Source organism: Chinchilla lanigera, unplaced genomic scaffold (genome assembly GCF_000276665.1).
Source record: "Chinchilla lanigera isolate Chin_1 unplaced genomic scaffold, ChiLan1.0 scaffold00011, whole genome shotgun sequence".
NCBI classification, from domain to species: Eukaryota; Metazoa; Chordata; class Mammalia; order Rodentia; family Chinchillidae; genus Chinchilla; species Chinchilla lanigera.
The window spans coordinates 10,903,687-10,931,598 of record NW_004955412.1 but is presented as its reverse complement, the minus strand read 5'-3'; the positions used below and the strand labels follow the sequence as shown (position 1 = coordinate 10,931,598).

The window sequence follows — 27,912 nt, the reverse complement described above, 5'->3', positions numbered from 1 at the left end:
CTCTCTCTCTCTCTCTCTCTCTCTCTCTCTCAAAGGAATCCAAGGAGAATCAAGATGTAGAGCTGAGCAGGAGAGACAGACATTCATTCAAGTAAGTGCTATGAACTACCACAGATGCTTTATACTGGAGACCATGTAGGACACATAAAAAGCAAGAGCACATAATATCTGAGGTCAAAAAATCTTCATAAATTCTTTTAGCTGAGTCTTATAAGAACAGCAGGTATTCACGATGAGAATGACAGCTTGACCACATTCTTTCCTTTCCCGTAGTTATTACAAATAGTCATGACTAGAGAACAATTCTTAAAGAAACTCAGAAAGATACACCTTAAGTAATCTCAAGATGATTATAATTCTAAGCACAGTAATCCTCTGCTTTTTCACTAGCACCAAGGCTGTGGGGAACTTCTACAGTAATCCCCAAGATACCCATAAAATTATTGTTTTCCAGATAAGCTTCCAAGAAAATGTGAGGAAGATCTTCAAATGTTCGCAAAGGCTGAGGATCTGTAATAGAAATTATGTTCACTATGATTCGTGCCTTTCACTACATGGCTCAGAACAATATTACACAAGACCTACACAAATACATAGATGCAACTCCACTGTGGTCTATAGGCCCACTTGTGTAGACCTACACAAAGAAAGACCTACACAAGACCTACACAAAGAAAATCATCATCAAAAGTCACTGTGCAAAAAAAAAAAAACAAAACAAAAAAAAGTCACTGTGCAATATGAATCCTCCATTCTACATTAGGTCAGAAGAAGGTTAGTGACATACTCTAAGTCCTGTGAAACTTAAAGACTGCTTGCTTTCTAGATATTAGCTTGAAGTTCACTTCTTCCTCAAAATATCTGCTATTAATCACTTCCTTTGGTCACTAGTCTGTATAGCATAGCTGAGGTTTGCTTTTTAAGGAAAAAATTGGGGAAAGTAATGTACAGAAAGAACAAAGGGCAATAAACAACAGTGGAAATGATGATTTGGAGAACTTGTTAGATCTCCTATCAAAAAAAAAAAAAAAAAAAAAAACTAGTAATGTTGGGCAAGCCATTCACCTGCATTAACTTACTGGTTATTTTAAAAATTTTATATATGTATGTATACAAGTAGAGCCATTTTTGTCTTCAAGTAAAAGCTTCTCTAGAAGCTCAGTATGCAGTTAAGGACCAATCAACGTGAGCTTTGTCAAGTAGTAATGACTTTTTAAAAGCGTTAATGATTTAATATAAGAAAGGACATTTTATTACCAAAAGAAAGTAGGAAAAACAGAAAAGCAAAATGAAGGAAGTTAGCTTTTCATTTGGCTTTTCTCAGTAGACAACCAAACAAGTCAACATGGACCAGATTAGACAATCAGAGCAAAGCATCTCCAATGCCTATTCAAGTTCTAAAATTATATATCTCTACTTTAGAGCTATCCTGAAAAAAAAAAAAGCTTCAAAACTATTTTTCTGTTAGCACTAAGACCATGATAGGTATCAAAAAAAATATTTCTTAGGAGCATTACTGTTAAATAAACCAACCAACCCAGAAATAAGTCAGAAAAATTTTAAAAAGTGAGAATGTACAGTGTCTATAGAACTTGTCTCTAGAACTTCAACTTCAAAATGTTTGATCTAATTTTAGATTTTAATGTAATTTTGCCCACACTTAAAAAGTATGAACTGTGTCACCTATAACACGCAAGGCAACCTTTAACTTTCTAATATTTAAGTGCCTCTGAGATGTCCCCTGTTCTTTGTTCCTTCACAGTGATTGTTCAGTTTCATCAACATTACACTTTTGTTTAATACCTCTCACTTTCTTTTCAGAAGACAAAAAGCCCTGATAAAATTCTGAGAATCTATGTCTTTAATTTTCAGTACTACTATTATTCCTTTTTACATTTTTGCAAAATCCTTCCAACCACCAGACATTAGTTACAAGGACTTGTGACTATCAAAGTAACAGGAAATCCAGTTGGATAATGAGGTGAAGCAATACTTCCAGGATTATATAACTTCTCTAAACCCAAAAGGCAATGCAGTCTGTTGATCACTGCTACAACTGTTTTTTCAGATCTGAGTTTTAAAATCTCTAAGTTACAAGAATATATCATATTCTCCTACCTAAACTAGAATGAATTCCATTGTGCAGTTTAAATATTTCTTTGCTAAAGAAAGATTTGATACCAAAAATGCCTACTGGTTTGTCTCTTAAACCATTAAATATTGATACTGAGGAAACCTTCATAAAGGTTTGCCTTCATGTTTCTCTTACATTCCTGACACTGCACATAACATATACCAGACACAGCTTATACGTATCTATTAACAAAATGCTGTATCAGGTTCCTGAGAGGTCTGTTTCAACTTTATTTTGGCCTACTCGTACTTTAACTCAATTTTTCTTAAGTGCTCTCAATATGCCAAGGAAGATATGACTAGTAATTATGATTTCTAAAATTGAAAACTCACATTATCATTAAAGCTTCACTTTTCTGAGAAATAAGGATAATTCCATTAACTTTCATTGAAGCACATTTCCCAGTTTTTAAAACAATACTGTGTCCTCTCTGTTCCACCTGTATGCTAACAGGATATTTGCTGCATGATGCACAAAACAAGGTAGATGGCTATCTGAGTCCTCCCTTTTTTCACGTCTTTAGTTTATATGCTGATTCCTTAAAATAGGCTATAAACAGGTAGGACTATCCCTACCAGAATATTAAGTCTACCAATTTCACTTTTTGTGACCATTAAGATAGCCTCTGGATTTCCTGTGGGTTTAGGAATTGTTTTTTAAATACTCTAGATTAAATCTGACGAAAGTGCCTCAGAAGGCAAAAATCCTGAAGCTATACAATGATAATGTTTAAATAAAATTTAAAGAAAAAGTTCAATCTAAAATTAAGTCACATCAGTCATTTAAAGCATAAAAACTACAAGGAAACCTGACAATTTACATCACATATTTCCTCTTAGATTACAGAACTTTGGGCCATTGCCCCTTTAACAAATCAGTCTATTTCCAAGGAGCACCTTAAAAGTGCGCACACACCCTGAGAGCCTTCATCTGCTGTCACTTTCACTTGCAAAGAAGCTGAGTGCACACAGGTTAGTTCAGGGTAGTTCCACGGGCTCTGTCAGCAAGCCTGAGGCTGTCACTCTCATCTATCCTCAGGGTCTTGAGGAATGTTCCATCCTGGCTACACTGGTCATTCAGCAATCTAGTAAAATCATTCTTATTCGAGCGCTCTGAATTCTTCACACTCAGATGAAATGGAAACAGCTAAACATTTCAGAGCAATAATACATAGCCTCTGCCTATTTAAAGATCTTAGGTAACCTCCAAAACAACAGAGTCTCTTCTTTTTAGTTCTTGGGATAATCTTTAGTGGGCATACAAAAATGAGACCTTCTTTTGACAAGACAGTCCTTCTCTTCTTGGATGTCAGGAAACAAACTCATAGAACAATAATGGAAAGGGAGCAGGGCAGACAGGAACTTGGCTCAAGGAGTTCATATCAGCAGTCAGCCCCAATGGAAAAATCTAATTCTGATACCATTTACAGTTTCTTTGTTTCACCAGCTGACACAGTATTAAAGCCAAATAAACGTAACGATTTTTACATAAATAAAAGAAGAGGAATCCAGAAAGCAGACTCAGGGGTGAGAGCAAACCATTACAAAATATGGGGCAGAGAGCAGCAAGTAATAAAATTAAACCATGCAAAATCCAAAAGAAATAGGTTCGAGTACCCTCTTATAGATACCAAAACCTGAACGTGCCCAAATCTTTTATATAAAATGAGATGCACACACACACACACACACGATGTGATAAAAAATACAATGAATAAATTTTTTAAAAGTATTACAGCAAAAGACACATTGCCAATTATCTCCCTGAAAATATTCCTCCTCTATCTAAACACATATACCCCATCATTTTTGCTACTTTCTGAAACAGTTCTGGAAGTCTTCTTTCATGTCTTTGGTTGCCCTGTCATTGTTGCTTTAGTATCCTCAACCATTGGCCAGAAAAATGAGGTAAGTGTGTTCAAGAGAAGAGATACATTTTCAGGGGATTAATAGCAATGTGTCTTGCACTGTAATACAGTTTTTAAAAACTTTAAACGTTTACTATGTATTTTGATCACCATGTGTATATTTCTGCACACACCCATATATCATATACACATATATTATGTATTCACACACATATGCATGTACATACACACACTTTTTAGAGGTAGTACTGACTCAACTCAAATCTAGGCCTTTTTCCATGCTAGGCACACACTCTCCCACTTAGCTACATCCCCAGCCCTCACCTATACTCCACATTAATTATAATAACAATGCAACATAAATTATATATAATTATTCTAATGAATTGGTTAAGGAATTATGGCAAGAAAAAAATCCATACATCTTCAGTACAGACACAGTCACCACAGGCTAACTATACTTTCCATCTGCCGTTAGTTCAATCTGTAGAAACAGAACTCACAGATTAGGAGTGCAGGCGTTACATACAAACATGCACAAATACACACAAGAAAATACAGTTAACAGGGCTTTCTTTTGGCTCTCGATGATAGCTTTCATTTCACACATAGAAATGAGAACTGCTTAGAGAAACAAAATAGGCTTATTTTTATACTGAACAGACAATACTGATAAATAGCAAGGAGTTTTTCTTCTTAAATTTAAATTTTCTCACCCCACCGACCCTAACATCTAATCTCCCTGCCACAACAATTCACATCTGCATTTTAAAAGCATAAGCAGAAGGTACCATCTGACTTAGCAATCAGGCTGCATACACTGGAGCTTTCGTTTTTGGGGACCTTTGAAGACAGAATGATATTTAATACTGAGTATAAGCAGTCTTTTCATATTATGTGTAGAGCAATTGCTTCCCACTTTACAACTATAGCATGAGTTATCATTCTCTGACTTGCTTTCTCAGCGCCAAGGCCAGCATGGAAAAAACTGACGAAGAATGTAATGGGCTTGCTCAAGGGAGTCAGATCTTTGCTAACTGCCAAGAAGATCTATGGCTAGTCAGGCATAGAGCAGTGAGATACAGCACGAGAAATGGCATACGTTTATTGTGCCCTGGTTCTAGGAAATAATTTCTACTAAATGTCATTAGAATACTGAAACCCTTCTCAGCATCACACACAAAAGATAAAAATCAAAGCATGGATGGTATTCATAACCGGATGGATGGGTGGATGGATGGATGGATGGATGGGTGGAGGGAAGGAGGGAAGCAAGAAAGGAGGAAAGGAGGGAAGGAGGGAAGAAGGGAAGGAGGGAAGGAGGGAATTTAGGAAAACTGTATTTTTCTGATCATTATTTACAGAATACAATGAAGGTGGGAGAAACAGAGTACCTTCTAAATTCTAAGAGTCCAACTGAAGCAACCAGTGCTCTCCAAGTTATTATCAAATTGAGCTCAAACAGGCCATTCAACCTAGTCTAAAGAAATACAAGTGAAAATCCTATCTGGCCTGGCTTCTATAAGCATAACATATAATGGGAAAAGGTAGTAGGAAGAACAGGCAAAAGCCCAATGAACAAATTATCTTAGGCATCTTCCATCACGCGTTATAGTATAAACACATGAATATATGGAAGAAACAACAGGTTACCAGGGTCTAAATCTAATTGGAATGCCTTGATATATAATATAAAATGCATATTGAAAACACAGGGAGGTAAAATTCATTTCAACATCAAAAACACTGTTATTCAAATATAAACCCCTGCTCATTTAAATCTTGAAAGTTTGCAAAATTATATATAAACTATCTAGCTATACATATGTACTCATACAAAAATAAACCCTTACCTTTGCTTGTCTCTTGTTAGCTTCTCTTCTGGCTTCCCTTTCTTTCAGTCTTTTTTCCTACAGAAAGAGGTAGGAAATTAGCAACATATAGACTAGTATCTAGTAGACACAAAATCGTTTACACAATCATCACAGTATTACTTCAAAGTCAACTGATACGTGACACTTGATTTCAACAAATATTACTGAGTACATACTACAGAACTGGTAAGAGAATAATCTTCACCAGCAACAACAAAAGGAATAATCTTGAACTGTGTGTCAGACAGATCACGAATAAAATTCCAGTTTCTGTCATTTACTAGGTTTTTGAGGTACTTATGCTCTACTGCAACATAAAGTGGAAGCAATAAGAACACACATTTCATAAGGCTGATAAAATACAGCCTAATATACCTAAGTGGTTAGCACAATGTCTGACACTGTATATGACCAGTACACAATGTCAGCTTTTAGAAAAGTAAAGATGCAAACATAATCAGTTTCCTTGTTCTTTGTCCGAAACCGAATTTACAGATGATATGAAGTCCTTATCCTCATTACCAAGAAAGTGGTAATGTTTTCTCAAATAAAAAACAACTAAAGGTCATTCTTATAGAACATGTTATTTTACAAATGCTTTATAATTTCCCCATTATTTTTCCTGACCACAAAATAGGCAGAAAGTTCAACACATGAACAATGTTTGAATAGAAGAAATAAGTACAATGTTAGAATTCAAAACAAAATGACCATGTTAAAAGAACCTTTTTTTTTTTTTTTTTTTTTTGGTACGAGGAATCAAACTCAGGACCTTGTGCTTGCAGGCAGGCACTTTGCCACTGAGCAATATCCCCGGCCCCAAGAACATTGTTTAAAACAAATAAATAAGCAAAGAAGAACGCAAAAATGCTGTCTTCCTCTTCAAAACTAAAATCTATTATTAAAGGAACAGTTAATGATTACTTGTTTGATCAATCTTGCATGTCTGTATTTGTTTTCTTGAGAAACCGCTTTGAAGATATCAGTAATACACCATTGTCAATTTCCTACAACTTTGTCTGTAACTCTGTTTCGTTTGTATTTTGTAAACGGATGTGTTTCTTCTTTTATTTCTTAAAATGAAAAAAAAATAAAATCTATTCTTAATCTTAAACATCTAGCTAAAGTTTACACTTTAAAATTTTAATGAACTAGGTCAAAGTAATAAGTGAATAGAAAGCAAATAAGATGAAAATGTAATCATGATTCACTATCACATTAAACACATTAATGTAAGAATAAACAATATTCTATGTTGGTCATTACTTCATTTACATTATGTGTTGCGTATATATAAATTTCTTCAGACTCAAAAACCAATCCTAATCCATATCCTGAAGAAAGACTGCCAATATACACTTTGTTAAGATTTTATTTTCTTTATGATAAAGTGAAAACATAACTGTAAAAGAGAGTCAAACACTAATGAAGTGCAAACAGGAAAGGAGTCCACAGATCTTATAGTTTTTATGACTTTAGACTGCACAGTATAAAAGCTAACTTCTAAGTTGAACTAACAAAAAATCAAATTCAAATTCAAGAGTATATGGTCACATCCCTAAATAATACCTAATGCTAAATTATTCTATTTCTGTGATTTTTTTTTCCTTTCCAAGTTTTAGAGATAATGAGTACTCCAGTTTCAAAAAAAAAAAAAAAAAAAAAAAAAAAAAAAAAACCACAATTAGGTGGGCCATTGTACAATTATACAAGAATATTCTAAAGATTACTTGGAAGAACCATGAACCAAGGTCAGAGGAAAGAGAAGGAAAAATGAAGAAATACAAACTCGAAAAGGTAGGGGCTGGGGATTTAGCTCAGCGGCAAAAGCGCCTGCCTGGCAAGCGCAAGGTCGTGAGTTCGGTTCCCGGTACCGGAGAAAAACCAAAAAAAAAAGAAAAACAAACTCGAAAAGGTTACAGTATGCTTGTTCCCAAAGATCTTCCGTAGTTACAAAGAAATTAATGTCAAAGGTGGGATTCCATGCACCAAGTCTGTTGTTTTTTTTTCTAAAACATCCTAATAAAAAATTACAATGTTCCTATTTGAGGATAAACATTAATAGATATGACTACCAATAAAAACAACAATAACACACATATACCCCTCTAATGTTATTTTAACCAGCCAACTAATGCAATCGTTATTATTAAACTCTGTGAATTGATTCTCTAAATGAAATGATGAAGAATATTCTGCCACTAAAAATAATCTCAATGTTTCCTCAATTTATGGGGGAAAAATAATTTTCTAAATAATTTTCACCCAAAGTTTTTACCAAGTTGGCATCAACTAATGATTTTCTTTGAGGTTACAAATACATAAGAGTCCCAAGATTTCATCAGAGAAAAATTTTTAAATGACAAATCATAGTTTTGTTTGAGAACAAGCTTTAGCTTACAGAAGTATGTATTTTTTATTTTTATAGCAAAAGAATAATTTAATTCTACGACTTACAAAAGCTTTCCTGTTTTAGATACTAAAATTAAACATAATGTTTTATGCTATTCTACAATAAGAATGACTTTTAAATGTTTTCTGTTTAAGCTAGTTTTAAATACAGCTACATAAAACAAATTATAGAAAATAAAATAGTACTTTCATAAAAATTTGTCCATTAGTATATCATTATTAAATACTATTGGTATTTTCTTACCAATAGTAATAGCTGTCTTGTAAGCATCAATAAATTTGCTAGCCATTTTCCTCCTCATCAACTTATTTTTTTCTCTTTTAAAATCTACATGAAAGCAGGACAAGATGGCACATAATTGTAATTCCAGCACTACAAAGGCTGAGGCTGGAGGAGCACAACCAGTTCAAGACCAGCCTGAATTACATAGCAAGGCTCTGGACAGAGAGAGGGAGGAGGGGATTGAGATTATGAGGGGTTTCTTTCCATTTTATAGATGAAAAGATGTAAGATCAAAATAATTAAGTCACTTAGATGACATTACATAACAAGTGACGGATCTGGGACCTGGAATAATCTGAGTCCGTGGAGCCAGTACTATCTCTAGCTCACTGCTATAGTCCAGACTCCCCCATTAGAACATTTAGCTTTAAAAAAAAAAAAAGAAATATATCATTTAGCTTTACAGACTCATATGTAGTATTTTCTACTTTTTTCAGTCTATTTTAGACAAATAGTGTTGTTTCTTTTAATAATCTGCTACCATAAGAGTCTCTTCATCCTGGTAGCATATTCTTTTTCCCTGAGAGCATTTTATGTACTTAATTACTTTTTGCCAGTCTCCTGTACAGAAAAAAACAGTAACTGACCACATTTAACAGTCACACAATTTTTGTTGCAATTATTCAGTAACTGGCCTTCTTATAACACATTAGAGTATCTGAAAATGGCATTTCAAAGTTGAAAAGAATAAACTCAGTGTGCTCATACCAGAAAAACCTTTTCTAAATAAGTAAACAATCTCTATTCTGCAGCTTTTCATCTATCTATCTTAATCATAGCAGAAAAAACACCATCAATTTTCTACTTCCACTGACTTCCAATATCAATTCATTAGTCACTAAAGGGCATTATAAATTTCAGATTTAAATTGGCAAGCAGAATTCACAAATGTCTGCAAACGCACTATTTTTCTGTTAATGTTTTCTGCCTCCAGTCTCAGACAGATGAAGAAGCTCCAGGGACCTCTGCAGTGTGAAGTAAACATGACCAAGACCTGAGAGAAGTAAATTAAAGAAAACCATCTTTCAATACCAGGCGAAACAAAAGGAAAATAATTTGAAGTAAATCATTAGAAACTTTTCTTAGCTGTAAAAAGTGTTTAGGTCAGTATGGTTTGAAAAAGGCAAGAGTAATCAGTAGATTTTAACTGCAAAAAAGAAAAATTAGCAATACAATTAACAGTAATCCAAGATTTAGGAAATGGATATAGGAAAGAACTTCTAAGGTAAGTTTTCTGTTTGTTTGCTGAGGTAGGAAAAAAATTTAAAGAAAGTTTATATTAAGAAGAGAGGGGCCAGGGATACAGCTCAGTGGTACAGCGCCTGCCTGGCAAGCTCAAGGTCCTGAGTTCAATTCCTAGCACCTAAAAAGAAGCCAAAAAGTTACAGTATATCCTTGCACCTAAAGAAAAGATAAAAAGTTAAAGTATATAGACATCAGGCAAAAGTATAATTACATTTTATTATATTCCATAGGTGAGCCCCTTCTCAGTTTCAAATGCTTTAAATCCTTTATTTTCCTATCTCATTTTTGAGGGCATACTGATACCAAGGACTACTTTGTGACACACAAAAAGGCAAAATTTTATCTTTAGTTCCACTATGCTTCAAATGATTAAGCATAAAGAAAGCATGAAATTCAATAATGAAAATCAAATTCACAAGGGAGAGGAAAACAGAAAATCTCATTTTGAGGTACAAAATACTCCCTTTATAGTTATTAAAAAGCTTCTGGCTTCTCACATACTATACATCTTTACCTTTCAGAGACTTAAGTACCATGAAATATAAATTCCATCAGGAATCAGGACGATGTATTTAAACATTTTTCATTTGTTGGTGATACGTGGAAATTTAACTCATGTTTCAGGAGGTATTGGAAGCACAGCTCATTTCAATGAATCTCAGTCAGCCTGGAAAGTTTGCTAAGGAACAGAGTTCCCAGCTGTCACACAGGTAAGAAAGGGACATCCACATTCAGTACTACAAGTATCTCATTTCAGCGAAGAAAACTGGCTCAATGAAAGTGCCTAAGAAAATGTTTATGAATTTTTTTTTGAGGGGGGTACTCATGACCTCAGGCTTGTCAGGCAAGCACTTATGCCACTGAGCTATATCCCAGGCCCCGATTATGAAATCTTTAAGCCCTAAAGATGTACGCTGTTCTCCACAAAATCTCAGTAAACCTAACCCCTCCCAGGAACTGAGAACACAAGAAGGCTCTCTGATCTGTTACCATTCTCCAAAGCTTCCTTCAAACAACAAAAAGTACTCTTCTATGTGTGTGTCTGTGTGTGTGTGTGTGTGTGTGTGTGTGTATGATATCTGGAACAACTATAACAAGGACATAAAGACAGAAAGAAGAAAGTCAAATTGGTGTGGAAACACTGATTTGCAAGTTAATTCCTTTGTGAATTTACTGAGTTGCTATGTGCCAGGCCACACGGTGGGTTCTGTGTACCCAGCAACAGGCAAAACAGACATAGCTGAGCTTACCGTGATCTTGCTAGTTTATGACCCAATCCTGTCAGATTCAATTCTGTTAACACCAAACTTTCTTCTCTGCTCCTCAACCTCGGTCTCCAACCATTCTCTATCAATATGACTACCAACCACCAACCAAACACCATATTTTATGCTATTAAAAATAAAAATGGAAGTTATAAGCAACTCAAAAACTTGTCACACAATTGATAAAGTAGGAGAGGACAGGGTTACATACAAGAGGATCTTTCTCATCTCATGTAAATAAACTTTATTCATAATGTCCAATTTAGAGTTAGACCTGGGTATCAGTCCCTTGCCTTCATGACATTTCTGACTGCAATAAAATTCTGTTCGCTAGTAAGCTGTCTCATAGTTTCTAGTAGTACCTTAGACTTTTAAATGGCCACAGCTATTAAAAAGTGGATTCTGTTCCTAATATCTACGTAGTTCTGTAGTGCACATTCAGGAATAAATGTTATTAGTATGGTCTTAAACTATACAACCAATTATAATGCTTATTTTATACTGGAATTTATTTTAGATTAGTGATCTTGCTCTGGAAATATGGATCATTTCCACTGTTTGTTACTATTTTTTCTTCAACATCCTCCACTCTTATTATCACCTTCTGCCTTTGCATTTATTGCATAAGAGTCACCTTGTTGTAAGATGTTTGATGGTTTGAGATAGTAACACAGCTGAATGGTTAAAAATACAAAGTCTACAGAGTAACAATACCTTGGTAAGAACCCCAGTGCTGCTATTTGTAAGTTGTGAGCAATTGGATACATTATTTGACCCTTCTAAGTTTTAGTTTTACCTTCTGAAAACAAGACTGGTACACTATTTAAGCTAATCACACCATGATACTGTATCTGAAGTACTTCGACCAAGGCACCAGTAACTAACCCCTACTTAATGTTGCTAATATTCTTATTACTATGGTTCCCAAGGTGCCTGACTATAAAGTCCCTTCTTCTGAACCGTGGTGGTGAACCTAAGGCGGGTGTGTTGTTTTTAAGACAAAAGATGTTAATGTAGGAGTTGTTTCTCCACAACAACCTCATATTCAGGTTTAATGGCAGTGCTGGCACTTTGCGATAGATAAATAAATGGATTTTGGGTTGCAGTTTGGGCACTCTTCTCTTAAAGGTATGCCCACTGCTGTCCTCACTAATCATGTAAGGTAAAGTCAAGTCACCTGAATTCCATGGCAACTTAATTCTATCAGCAACAAAAGACACCTTCCAAAATGTCCTCAGTGTTTTCCCTTCTAATGCTCATGGAGACAAGTGGAGCCTGGAGCCACGCTATATCATCTGGGCAAGCAGGCCAGAACCATGGGATAGCATGACATGTTATCTAGACACACAATCCAATATAAGCCGTTCAAAGCAAATTGCAAGAAAATGAAAGAACTTTTATACAGCAGTAGTGCTCTTCACAATTTACTAATTTCCCAATACGTTCATACGCAAAATTATAACTTTTGCCATATTTTCATTTCTTGTGAACAGTTTCAAGAAGTACTGAAATACAATAAAAGTTGATACAAGCACAGGTACCTAAAAATGTCAAGCAAAGCTCAAGACCAGAGTAGTCTCAGAAAAAAATGATGCTCAAAGGCTTCCATGCAGACTCACGAAAAGCCAATAAAGCTGCTCAGTGACTTGCAACAAACAGTACATGAAGCCCCTGGAATTAGAGAGTTAGTACCTATGAATTCCTGTAGATGGACAGCTGAGTCCTACTCCCAGTGCTACTGTAATACAACACAGATATTTTTTGCATTGAACACCAGTTAAAATCTTTGTATTATTTATATTCAAAGGCCTTGAGATCAGTTATGGTGAAGAGATCTCTTCACTCCTATATTTACTCACAATGGTTTAAACACAGAAACAACAGAAATGCCCATCAAGAGAGAAGTAGATTTTTAAAGTATACCCTACTGGGAAACTGTTCAGCCATTTTAAAGCACAAAATTCTCTCATTTGTGACAATGTGGATGAATCTGGAGGACATGATGTTAAATGAAATAAGCCAGGCAAAGAAAGACAAATGCCATCCCTCAGATATGGAATATAAAAAAACTGAACTCATAAAAGAACAAAGTAGAGTGATGATTACCATGAAGGCAGGTGACAGGCATTGGTCAATGGGTGTATGATTTTATTTAGAAAAACTAAGTTCTCGGGATATCTTGCACAGAACAGTGATTATGGTTAATAATAATGTGTTATGTGCTCAAAGTAGGTCAGTTTTATGAATGTTATAAGTATACAAAGTACACTTTATGAACATATGGAAGTAACTTATGAAATTACATTATAAATGTACAGATTAATGGGGTTCACTGTGCTATTTCCATACATGCATACATCATGCAATGATCAAGCCCATCTTTTCTTTTTTTAAATTTTTTTTGGGGGTACCAGGAATCAAACTCAGGACCTTGCACTTGCCAGGCAGGCACTTATGCCACTGAGCTATACCCCAGAACAATAATGCCCATCTATATATACCTCTACCCCAAATCCTTCTCCTACCTCCAATACCTCTCCCAGTCCTATGAGTCCCTCTTGATCTCCTTCTCCCTTATCATTTCCCATCTCTACTGTCCATTATTCCATTCAATATTTCTATAGATTGACTAAGTGGTTCCCATACATGAATAAGAAAATGTGGCATATGCCTTCTGTATATGGTGTGTTTCACTAAATAGAACACTCTTCAGTTCCTCAGGTGTGGCTGCAAATGACAATGTTTCCTTCCCTTTTAATGCCTAACTAGCGTTCTAGTGTGTAAATACACTTACATTTTGGGTTGGTTCCATATTTTGGATATTGTGAATACTGCTGCAACAAACACAGGGGTTGAAGTATTTTGTGGTAGAAAGATTTCATCTGCTTTGAGTGTACACTCAATAGCAGAACTGCTGGATCATTTGACAGTTTCAGCTTTAGATTTTAAGGAAACTCTGTGTTTGCCATAATGTCTGCACTAATTACCTTCTCAACAGTGAGTAAGAGTTCTCATTTCTCCATAACCTTGACAGCACTTGCTATTTCTTACAACTAAAGGATTTTAAACATTCACACCACAAAGAAAGAAAAACTATTTAAAGTGATGGGAATGTTAATTATACTGATTTGATTATTCTATGATGTAAAACATACAATATGTTGTGCTACTCTAAATATATATAATTATTTGTATTAAAATACAGTAATACAAAATAAAATACAATCTAAAATAAGTTTAAAAACTTTTAATATATCCCCTGCTTTATTTATTTATTTATTTATTTTTTGGTAAGTAGCTAAGTTACCTAGCCTGGGCTCAAATTTGTGATCCTCCTGCCTCAGCTTGCCAAAGTAGTGGGATTAGAGGCATATGCTAACATAGCCACATGAAAAAAATCTTTACAGTGGTGCTCTAAATCTTTAAGGCAAGTACAAATACTCCAGTAGCAGCAGATATTATACAGCTTCCAGAGTTAGGGAGAAGAAAGTGCAAAACAAAGACTGGTGCAAAGCTGTGGAGAAAATACCAAGTGAACAAAATCAATTAGCCGAGTCCTACATTATGAAGGCTGAGCACACACCCAAAACCATGGTTTGAGGCTGTTAATTCTTTAAAGCAATAGTAACCAACTGTGGTAAGATAGAAACATTAAAACTAAATTCACTTACATATTAAAATCTCACCCTTTCAGGCCAAAAATTTAAAAACTATTTTGAACATGCTGGGGGGAGGGGTCTCCAAAGCCTATGAAATCTAAAATACACATTTTTAAAATATAATATATATGAAAAATATAGAACTGTGGTCAGTTTTATAGTTCCTTTTCCCCCTACCAAATTCATTCAGGCACACCCCTCATGTCTAACTTTGTGTCCCATGTTTTACCATCTTTTCCTACGTTCATGAATTAATACTCATCCACAGACCTTAAGTTAGTAATGTCAAAATCCTTTAGAGGCAGATAATTCTTCTCACTACACTTCCACAGTACAGTAGTAACAAAATCATGAGTGACAGCCTCTAAAAAGAGACATAATTACACTTGCTTGGAGTAAAGCCTTATGCTAAAAGAACTAAGATTGTCATCACAGTAATATCTATTTTTAAACCAATAATGATTTCAAACAAAAGAATTTAATTAGAACCAAATAAATAGTGTGGGATTAATAATAATTTAATTGCCTAGTACTGGGGGATTATGCCCATGGGTGTTACACCACTGGACTACATCCCCGGATCTTTATTCTCTATTTGGAGACAGGGTCTCATTAAGTTGCCCAGGTGGGACTTAAACTTGCAGTCCTCCTGCCTTAGCCTCCCCACGTGCTGAAATTATAGGTGTGTGCCAACACACCCAGCTAATAATTTAAATTAATTTTAGTATCTATTAGGAAATAAGTGAACAGCAATGCAGTCTTTTCAAACAAAACAACCCCATTTGTCAAGAGGAAAAAAGGAAAAACACAATCAAAATTCCATTTTCCCAAACTAAAAAAAAAAATTTTATTCCCATGCCTACAGTTATATCTACAGAGCCAAAAGAACTCACTGATCTTGTAGAATTAACTCCTCCTATTCTCTGTCATATTTCAGATAAGGTAAGTGCAGTGCAAACTGGTGACTGTTAATCCAAACCAGAGTGACATATTCAGGACTTAGGTGCAAGTATTGACGTTTATACCATGTGCGCTTCTCGTCACGCACCAACCCTTCACTATGCCAAATATTAAACCTGTCATTTGAGAAAATGGCCCATGTGTCTTCTGGACGGAAATTCACTCCATGACAAGTTGGTACGTCATTTGAGTACCTATATGTACTGTGTCTTATGTACGTTAGAGTAATAAACATACTAACTCCAAAGTGTTCACAAATGTAAATGTTCTCCATCTTAATAAACACAAAAGTATGTGTGTGTCTATAATAATTTCACCGTTGGAAATACTGCCACAGAGTCAATCATGTGAGTAACAGACAGCATGCACATAAAAGGTGAATACAGTTGAGAGAACTATTTATTTCACTGTATTTTTTTGGCTACATAATATTTTAAAAGTCCTATTTGGAGGCTAGGAGTGGTGGTGCATGCTTGTAATTCCAGTACTTGGGAGGCTGAGGCAAGAAGATCCCCAGGAGTTCCAGGTCAGCCTGGACTACAGCCTGGTCTACTCTGACTCAAACAAAACAAAATAAAACAAAACATTCTATTTGGAAGGTATGCCACAGCCTACCTTGTTGAAGATATATCCATTTAACATGAAAGAGAAAGTTTATAGTCTTTTTCTAAAAGAGTTTGTGTCTTAGCTACAGAGATACTGACTTTTAGTACTATTAGTATTTGAAGTTCTAGTTCTTTTTCAACTTTGTCAGCTTTGACCAGCCTTACTGTGAGACAGTCACTAAGATAGTTCAAAACTTATTTGCCATGCTTTAATGATGATACCCAAAAAAAACAAAAAAGATTTGCGTTTTTGTTTTTTGAGACATGGTCTCAGTTGTAGAGTCCAGGCTGGCTTTAAACTCACTCCATACTGCCTGGCAAGCACAAGGTCCTGTGTTCAATTCCTGGTACCAAAAAACAAAAACAACAACAACAACAACTCACTATGTAGCCCAGGCTGGCCTAGAACTCGTGGCAATCCTCCTGACTTCCTGAGTGCTGGGATTATAGATGTGCGCCACCACACCTGGCTTATAAAAATGATTTAAAAGCTCAAAAATCAGTGGAAATGGAAAACTACAGAATAGTCTATATACTGTGGGCATACTTTCATGTAAGAAAGGGAGAAAATAAGAACACATACTTCTTACTCTTCTATGCATAAACAACACACACTACATGTTAATAACCACAGAAACCAATCAGAATAGAGGTTTGAAAGAAAGACACTTATAGGAACAAAAATTCTTAATGTGTAAGTTTATCATCTTGATTTCAGAATCATGTCATCATTCATTCCCCAAAATTAACATAAAATATATAAACAGATTGTGTAAGTGCAAGCCTATCCACATCAACTATGATTTAATTATGATCTTCTTGAGGAAAGAGAGACTCATGTTCCTTAAACAGTCTACTTCACAGTCTAGACTGTAACATACGCACAATTAGCCTTTTTAAAATTAACTTTGAGAAAGTCTCATAAAGAATTCTCTACAACCTGGGCATGGTAATAACTTCCACAAATGTGGGGGGTGGTAGTCTTATTGTATGTAAATCCTCAGATTTTTTTATTGCTGATTACAATTTAGAAATAATAGAAGGTAAAACATTATTATGCTCAACCTCCCCCCAAATAAATGCTCTAAGTAAACCAGAAACTAAAGCATGGCAAGATGCTGATATTCTTAGTATTCCTAAAACACTAACACAACTTGTTAAAGTCAAATTTCAATTTAACTACTGTACCATAAAGGAAGCAATATAAGAACTGCTTTTTTTTTCTAGCAATAACACAAATGCTCAACAATTAAACCAGTGTTCTTCACATTTCTGGAATGTTTTTCACAACATTCATTTCGATCCCTGAAGCCATTTTCAGAATCTACCTTTTCTTTACACCAGAACTACTATAAAGTTGCATCAAACCATAAAATAAAGAAATGAGAACTGGTGCTGTCGATTTTCAACAAAATGTTTTGGTCCATTTACCAGCTTTAAAGTTAAAAACAAGTGAAAAAGTACAAGCATCTTTTCACAATATTGTTAGTAATTTCTGCATTCAAACGTTTAAAAGGTTCTTAACAGCACTGAAATTAATATTATGGCAGATTCTCCCTTATGGTACACCAAAATCATTCATTATTTCAAAGGCACGCTGCAGAAAGTTATTTAAAAATGTACATCTGCTTTATGTCATTGATTCATTAATCTAATAAAATATCCACTTCCAGGGAATTAAGTAGTATGACAGGACAATAGCATGTGTAGCCATAATCAAGGATAAAAGGAAACTGCCAAGTTTAAGGCCACTAGGGAATATGTTTATTTATATAGTATTCCTTCATACAAGATTTCCACTGTTTAAATATCATGAATGTTATATAAATTATCAATAGTTGATATGAAAACACATTTAGCTATTATGCTCAATTTCTCCTGTGATGGATGAATGGTGAAATAAACCTTAGTATATCAACATAATGGAATACTACTCAGTAATAAAAAGAACAAAATGTTAATACACAACTTGAATGAATTTCCTGGATAATAATGCCGAACGCTACAAACTATATAGTTTCACTTACAGAACATTCTGGTGATTACAAAATTATAGATATGGAGAACATGAAATCTCACCCTAAGTTCCTACAATTACATGTTAAACAAGAATTATCCCAGAATAAAAATTTAATGGAACAATCATGTCTCACTAGGTGGTTTAATCATCGTGCAAACATCCTAGAGTGTGCTTACATAACCAAGACAATCACTACATCAAGAAATCGTATGGGATCACCATTATTTATGTGATCCGTCATTGACTGAAATGTTATTATGTGGTTCATGACTATTAACCTAAAAACCTGCTGGGGCCAGGGATATAGCTCAGCAACACAATGCCTGATGGTAAATGCAACATCCTGAGTTCAATTCCCAGTACAAAAAAAAAAAAAAAAAAAAAAAACACAACCTGTTAATATTATTTGGGTCAGACCAAAAGCAGATTAGGTAATAATTACAAACTATCTTATAAATCAATCAGTAATACAAACTGAAACAATAAAGTAGACACAAGAAAGTATTGTAGAAAACAGTAAAAAGTATAATCTATTAATGAATAGCAAATGAATAATTAGATATATTTAGTGACATATTAAATACCATTATTAATTCAAGATGGAAAACTTACCCGATGCTTTGCCTTAATTTTCTTCCTATATTCTTCTTTGTCAAATTTGTCCTCTTCCTGAAGCCTTTCCTTTGCTTTATCTAAGTTAATACCACCACTGTCATCGTCTTCCGCTTTATCCTTGGTGGCAGATTTCTGCATTTGTGGCCACTGCTGAACCAACTACAGACAAGAAAAGGCAGGTGTTGGGTGGGAAGCGGAATATCCACAGAAACCAATTCCTTCTGTGCAATGATTTTAAATGGTGCATATCCCCACTTTCTGCCTTATAACCACTATTACTAAAAACTTTCTCACAATCCTCATAATTAAAATGAGCAAACCACAGAAAAGATGATCCCAGTCAGCATAAAGCAATCCTGGGACAACCTGATGAGAATATGATTAAAGCATAATTTCTCAAAATTATCAGGAGAAGGTAGTTGCAGAAGAAAAATGCTTCTTATGGTGTTAATAACCTACTCTCCCGACGACTCTGCTCAAAATCATTTGCACAGAGCAAGACCCAGGCTGCCTAGCACACATCTCCTTTGCACCTCTCTGAGGCACCCGGTACATACCTCTAACATACCATACCATGCTGATTTACTTTTTTATTTCCCTTACTAGAACTAACCTCCTGGAAGGAAACTGTATTGTTTTTTGTTTTTTTCATTTATTCTCAGAGCCCACAATATGCAGAATATAGTAAATAAGTGCTTCGACTTGATGAATGAATCGCATATCAGCCAATATTGCATATAAGGAATGAAATAATGAAATGTAAAGGAGAAAATTAGTTTTGCGTTTCTTCAGCTGCTCATATCCACAAGACTGCACACCAGACTTACTGACAGGGCCACGGTGACACTGAGAGTCAGGGGATCTGGCCACACGTCCTGGCTGTTTCACTAGGCTCCTGCATAATGCTGAATAAAGTACTTATTCTCTGGACACCTGTGTCCTTTCCAGAACAATAAAGAGGCTTGACTCAAAGAGTTCTAGGTTAAATATTTTAAAAATTTAAAACTATTCACTATTGGCCAGAATGATGTAAATATGTGCCACCACTTTGAAAGACTGCTAGTTAAGCTTCAGGGAAAGAGAACTTGGAGGCACGCGCATCCTTGCCACCTCTCACTCCTGGAGCCACCACAGCTGCTATTCCAAGTGAGATTCATACCACCGCAACTTCTGGCAACAAATGGGGCCAAGGAGTATTACTGTATGACAAGGCATGCTAGCAGTCACCAAGCCTAAAGCAGCTGTAAGGAAAAGCAGTTCTGACAGGAGCAATACCATCTATTCCCCAGACTCCTCATCCTCATCTGTATAACAGAGGGGGAAGTATACCCTTCTACTGACTGAACAATTAGCATTTCTTTTAAAGATTTAGATGAAAAGTTTCAGGATGGCCGGTAGCAACGAACAGCTCCTATTAGCAACAGGCATATATCAAAAACGTTTTATAGGTAAAGATTTACACTCACCTTAGAGCTAATTGGCATAATCTTTACAATTAAACTAAGCAACCTCATTATGCTAGCAGCAGTAATTTTACAGTGAATATAAGAGTGTAATACACTGTTTCTCGGGTGCTCATTTTTTAGTAACTTCATAAAGGTTTATTATTTACTATTTATAGTTATTATATCTTCAACTGCTAACAATTTTGACTCACACAATAGTTGCTTTTCATCTGATTCATACACCCTAAAATAACATCCAAATTGTTCATTTCAAACAAAAAGGAAAATATACTTTACTGGTTATAAGCTACTTATGCAGTATTTATGTGTGATGATGAAATATATAGTGTGATACAGCAAAAGCTCTTTTATACTCAATATGAAAAGCTCTTTTACTGTAACAATAGATGACTCACCCAACACTGCTATGAGGTTTAATACACATTAGGCACTGTTCTGTTTGTTAAGAGATCTAACAGTGCACAAAATAAAGTATCTTTCTTCATGAAAAGTACAGTACAAGAATTGACAACAGTCAACTAAATAGACTGTGCAGATACAATATAAGTATTGTGAAGGAGAGAGAGGAAGGAAAATGAGATTATGATGGGGGTAAATTGCTGTGTGCTATATGAGGATGGTCAGGGAAACCTGCAGGCTAGCAAGACTGGGTTTATGGGCTGACACTCAGAAGATACTACACCACTAACTAATCATAGCCCCTTAAGCCAGTTGATGTTATGGATCTAGTTTATCACTTAAAAAATAATTATTATGTAATACAATGAACTTTTCTGAGAAATCTGTGATAACCCCTTCTCTAAAGTGTTTACAATCAAACCAAGATAAAACAAGATGAAAACAAGGCACCCGTGGGTCTGGGACTACTTAAAAGCAGAGAAACCCCACCATAACTAGCCCAGGAGAACCACGGAAATATGGCATCTACAACCGAGGAAAGGACAGCAAGACTTCACAGTCAAGCAAAGTATACTCCATCGAGTAGCTGTCTCAGGATTCTGTGTTTGCTCCCACAGAATACGGTAAACAAATACCAGGGTAAGAAAATATTACCAAAAACATGGGCTTTATAAAGTTCTAAACAATCTCTGTGTTGGAATCACCAAGAAGTTTAGTTTATTGCCAGTAAGGTATACTTGCCCACAACTGCAGGCCTGAAACGCCACAGCAGCAGTGAAAGCTGCCTAGCACACTGTAGAGAAACATCTCTTTTCTCAATTACAAATGTCAGTCAGCAGGAAAATCAAACTTCGTAATACTTAAAATGCTCCTCAGAAATGAAGTATTTACATTATCTTACCTCCCCTTCATCAGTAAATGTTATTTTTTTATTCACTTTAAAATTTCTCTTCATTATTTTTTTTGCTTCTGCAACTTTTGTTACTTTTTTCTTGACACTGGATTTAGAAGATTCTTTCTTCTGTAGGAGAATAAACAAAACAGAGATGATTAGAAAAATGGTTGCTTTATATTAATTAAACTCTGGCATATACTTTACCAAAGTCAGTGTATTTACTGCTCACTGGTAATGAGAAGCACCAAAAACACTGTCCAAAAATAAATCACATTTACTAATAATGGCTTTTGCAATGGTAAAGGGGTTTGAAAGTGAATATGATGAGCACTAGGCATAAATAGTAAATAACATTTTCTTCAGCAGCTACAGCTGTGCTATTGGGAAATGGTGAAGCACACAAACCACGTGATCATGTAAGAAATGGATATAAGATAAAGCTGTCATACAGATAAAATATAAAAATTTTTTAGCAGGTGGGCATGGTGGCACATGCCTGTAATCCCAGCACTCGGGAGGCTGAGGCAGGAGGATCGTTATGAGTTCGAGGCCAGCCTGGGCTACAAAGTGAACTCAAGGCCAGCCTGAACTGCATGACGAGACCCTGTCTCAAAAAAAAAAAAAAAAATTTTTTTTAATTCCCAAGTGCAAACTTAACTTCCTAGACTAGGAAAATGTACACTTGGACAACAAAACTACATAGCTTATCACTCAATATTCTTCCACTAAAATATTCTTCCACTAAAAATTTACGTACAAATGCTTAAAAAGTCCTATGACAATTAAGCTACATCCAAAGACAAGACAGACTAATGGTACTTAACAGGATACACTGATCAGGACCCAACTCATGCCCTTAAAAGCACCACAGTAAATATTAAAAATTCAAAGCTAGTGCTTATATATGCTCAGTGAATGCTGCATGAGCTACCTGAGGTAAGGAGGTGAAGAGATCTGCTTTGAGGAGAGGGTGACCAGAAACAGCTTCTCTTTCAGAAGTATTTGGGTTCTTCTCTTCAAACAAGAGCCAGTAGTACCAATGCTGTTACTCTGCTAACTTACCTAATTCTGCTTCCATTAGACACACAGAGAATAAGTAGAAGTCCTCGGCATAGTAATTAAAAGACTAATTTGTGGCCATGCTCTACCATTTATGGACTACATAAGGGTAGGTAACCTAACCTTTGTGCTTCAGCTGTAAGTTGAAGATTATTAATAGTATGTACCTCATAGGGTTGTTGGGAGGATTAAATAATAAATGAAAACAAGTAATGATGTAGGAATAAACCTTTTTTATATTTTTATCAGTAAGTAATGATCACATTCTTTGCAAGGAGTTGGTACATATTCATAAAATATTTTGTTTTTCATCCCATTCCCCTCCACTCTTCCCCTCTCTCTACCTCTTCGTCTTCTTCATTTTTCAAAAGATCTATTTCTCATTATCTATATTTTATTCTGTTCTTTATTTATACTTTAAGTTTCTCATATAAGAGAAACAATGCAACATTTAACCTTGTGTGTCTCATTTATTTCACTTAACATTATGACTCCTATAACTCACATTTATCCTGCGTTATGTTAAAGTGGTTCTCCATTGTACGTAACGACCACATTTCTTTACCCATTCATCTGTTAATGAACATATAAGCCACATCCAAGATTTATTTATTATGAACTACACTGCTATAAACATGGGTGTGTATCACTATGATATAATGTCTTTAACTCTTTCAGGAAGATACTTACAAGGGGAATAGCTAGGTCAAATAGAATTTCTAGTTTTTGTTTTTGAGAATTCCTCATAGCGAATTCCATAATGACTGTATTAGTTTACATCACTATCAACAATGTAGAAAGATTCGTTTTCCCTCAAGTCTCAGAAGCATTGTTATTATTTGATTTTTTGAAGATAACTATTCTTTATAGAGTAAGATGGAATCTCAGTGTTTAAATTTGGATTTCTCTAATGACCAGAGATGCTGAAAATTTTTCCATGTATTTATTGGCCATTTGAACTTCTTTACTATCAGCATTTTATATAATTTTATGCTGTCAGAATAAAGCATGTCAATTGTATAGAAGTTTACTTCACAAAATAACAAACTGGGAGCTTCTTTAAATTCTGTATCACAGGGAACAAATAATGAAAAGTAAGAAGGAGGGATTGATCTAGAAAACAACAGTTATCAAAAGCTTCCAGAAATGTATATTGGTTATAACCAGCTGTAATATGATGATAAATATGTGTGAAAAAGAACAATTCCTTTAATAAGTAGATATTGCTAATGGAGAATACATAAAAGCTTAAAAATAAAACCTTAAAGTTAGAAAACAACCAACTTACTGCAAGAACTTGTGGCAAATTATTAATGTATTATATTTTATATAATAATCGGTTTTTATAAACATCAGCTAATGTGTCTGCAATGTTATAATTTAAGTATAAGAAAGCTGTTTTAACACTCACGGTTCTCAAATGTATTACTGGCAACCTTGTTTTTTTAAATTTCTGCTTAATAAATTAAAACTCTAGCATTTAATCACATTTACTTATTTCTCTTACCACAAACTAACCTACATTTAATAAGATACTACCATCTTCAATCCATACAAATTTTAAGCAACTTTCATCTTTCAGACACTGATATTATTATGCTACAATCACTATACCTATTCCTAAGACTGCTACAAAAAAGAGCTAAGTTTTAGATTTCTTCTTCCCATGGGACACGCCATCTCCTGCTGCAACCTCAAGTGACTTCCTGAATGTTACACACTGCTTGCTTAAGGGTCTAAATTGTGGTGCCTATGCTCTCCCCTCCTCTGCTGTGCTCTAACATATCTGAGCACTTATACCTTCCTCAATAAATATTGCCATCCTCAATCCTTTAGTTCCGAGAGGAATTAGGCAAAGAAGCTGCGTGAGGTAAACCTACTACACTGAAAGGCAATATTTTGCCAGGAAACCCATTAACCAAATCACCTGCTACCTAAAGGTTCCCAGTAAGCTCAGGAAATTAATAAGTCCCTTGCTTCCCATAGCCCAGCCAATACTCCTACATGTCCTTTCCCTCAAAAAGGCTTATCAGAGAACACAGCCAATATAACCCCAGGGTCGGCAACTTCACTATTGATTCCTATGAATCTTCTCAGTTGTATGGCTAGGTCAATTTTTAAGAATCCTTGGACGGCAGATCTTGGGTCCTGAGATCAAACTATGCCAATGGAGAAAATCGTTATAACATAAATATAACAGAAGATACAATCACAAACCAGTAAAATGAAAATTCTGGAAAGCAACAGGAGCAAATTCTGCTCTGTCTTAAGAATCTGGATTACATGGTGTGATTTTTGTGAAAATTCATACTGTTACACTTAAGAGTGGGGATTTCCTTTTACAGTGTATAATAGCCTACCTCAAAAGTCCTTTAAACAAATATTGAACTCTAATTAATGCTATGCAAGCTGAAGTGTAGAAGGGAAATAAGTGACAATGGCAACATACTCTGAAATGCACTCAGTAAAAAAGATGACGAATAGATGTACAATTACGTAGTAAAGGAAAGGTAAAGGGTTAACTGTAGAGTCTGGGTGGGTATTTTCATGTCCCAAAGTTCTTGTCCTTATATATACTTATACTACCTATGCTTGGCAATCTTCCATAAGAACACAATCTGCCTACAAACAGGAAGAAAAAGTCACAGAACAATGACAGCAAAAACTGTCAAACTAAAGATCAGTCAGAGAACTAATGTTACAGAAAAGAATGCTAGAGTAAGGTGGTCTAGTTGAACACCTTTAGGGAAGTATATGAAACCACTGAAATCATGTGACAAAATCTGGAGATACTCACATCTTTCTCCTTTTATGATTTACCTTGGTTTCTAAAGGGAATTTTACTCTCTCCCCATAAAAGGTTAATTTTTAAAAATTCCTTTAGAGAAAGCACTGAAAAAAAGCAAAAGAAATGCCAACACAAGTGAGAAGAGACTTATATTCTGATAGCCTATTGCTCTGCTCTGATTTTCTAATATGCTTACCCAAATATGCACTGAGTGTCATCTACATACAAGGGTCTGTTCAGTCGGCTGTCACTATGACAAGTACATGAAATAATCAGTTTATAAAGAGAAAGCGTTTAATTTGGCTCAGAGAATGGTTTCAGTCCACAGCTGCCCCCACCTGTTTGGGTGAGGCAGACCATTACGGAGGGAGCACACAGTGGAGCAAAACCACTCACCTTCCAGCCTGGGACGAAGCAGACGCTGAAGGGACTAGCAGTTGGTGGTGGCAAACCTATGGCACATGTGTTATTTGTTTCTCTTTTAATGTGAAAGATGTTAATGTATGGGTTGTTTGGTTTGTTTGTTTTTTTAACTAAAACCTCAGTATTCAGGTTTAGTTGCAGTGCTGGCACTCTATGATAAATACATGAGCTTTGGCTTGCAGTTTGGGCACTCAGTCTCTAAAAGGTTCACCCTCACTAGACTAGGCCCACTATTCCCTTTAAGGGCATCCCTGTCAGAGTGGCCTACAGACCGCCCACTAGGCCCCACCAATTAAAGGTCCCACTATCGTCCCAACAGGGTCCCAAAACTGTGCCGAATGAACCCTAGAGGAACACATACGATCAAACAGGACACACTAGAGACCCAGTTGGATGGTGGGCTCAGTCTTTTTTGCACCTAAACCTATCCATACAGACAGACATTAAATAGCTAGTAGAAAACGAAAGAGCCCAGACAAATATAAAGGATGAATGAATGTATGTAACAGGCTACCTGTCTGGCTTGTTAGAGATGAGGAGGATCACGTAAAGGAAACTTCCTTTTGAGGGAAAAAAGTTTGATGTGAGAGATAACACCCAGCATTTACTGGCACATCATGATTACAAACACCTGTGACATCTACTGATAGTATTTTTTTACATGCACTTTATCAGGGGCGCCTATGTTACTCATTTTAATTTTAGTTCTAGCAAATAATACATGCACATGTATTCTTCAAGGATGTTCGTTTAAAAATAGTCTTTCTTATCCTCTTCAGCAAACTCAGTTTCCCTCCCAAGAAATAAGCATGGTAACCAGCTATTGTATTCTTTTATTGGTCACTTTTTAAATATATATGAAAAAAGTCACAAAAACAGCTAACTCCTGCAGTGCCTCATTCATACATATAAATATACATGTGAATTATCTAGAAGTTTCTAAAAGCAAAAGTACTCAAACATATTACATTTACATATTGAAAGATATTTCCAAACAACCCTTTAAAGAGGTTATACAAATGAATACTCCCACCAAAAATATAGGAGTATATTCTTTACCCCTATTCCAACATGGTATTATCTTTTATGTTTGCCAGTCTAGTAGGTGAGTGACTGCATTTGTTTTATTTTATTTGCATGACAGAACATCTATTCAACATTTATTATTTTTCTGTGCATAATCTCTATTCTTTGCAAATATTTCTAATGAATCCTGACATTTTATCAATTTATAGTATATCTTTATTTTTTAAAGATGCTCACTATTTTCCTGTATTTTATCATTTATGTTTAGACTTGTGCCATATAAGGTAATCTTTTGTTGTTTTTTGCCAAGAAAAGATTCTGAAATTTTATGCAATTCATTTTACCACTTTTTAATATTTTTCTTGATTTGGGCTATATTTTATGAATATTTTTCCAACTAAAAGGCTTTTTCAATTCTTAAAATTCAAAGGTTTTCTATTTAGCAGTTTTAACAAAGGTTCTTAGGCAATAAATGTATTGACTAAATATATTTCTGTTCATTAAGATATGAAAATTAGAAAGTTTAGCTACAGTTAGGAAGAATGTGTACTGTGACTGTAATACTGACATTACTGGTTCAAGACAAATTTACAGAAGCTGAAAAGTATAACACCAACATTATGCCTTTGTAGACAAGATATAACACATCAAAATGCAATGACTGTTTCTACTTACACTTCTTCCATAACATGCCTGCTAGACTTGAAAACAAAAAGGCTAAAAGGAAAATACAAAATAGGTAAAGCATTAAGTCATCCCCAAGATTCTGGGGAAGCTTGTCTTCACAGCTGTGAAGTCACTTCAAATAACTCGAAAGATAAAACAGCTGCCACTACCCACCAGTCAAAAAAATGACCAGGCCCCCATCAACAGGACCACAATAGTTTACATTGGCTATATGATTCAAAATATAATTA

At 35.2% G+C, this 27,912-nt stretch overlaps 1 protein-coding gene across 1 annotated transcript in view; it reads right to left on the bottom strand.

The window, feature by feature from the left end:
* Ddx10 (DEAD (Asp-Glu-Ala-Asp) box polypeptide 10) overlaps window positions 1–27,912 on the bottom strand; it is a 260,398-nt gene that overhangs the window by 76,441 nt on the left and 156,045 nt on the right. Inside the window, exons 14-16 of the mRNA XM_005378043.2 lie at window positions 21,706–21,825; window positions 18,937–19,098; window positions 5,855–5,911 (exon numbers count right to left, since the gene is read on the bottom strand). Coding sequence (XP_005378100.1) covers window positions 5,855–5,911; window positions 18,937–19,098; window positions 21,706–21,825 — 339 coding nt within the window. The remainder of the gene's footprint in view (window positions 1–5,854; window positions 5,912–18,936; window positions 19,099–21,705; window positions 21,826–27,912) is intronic.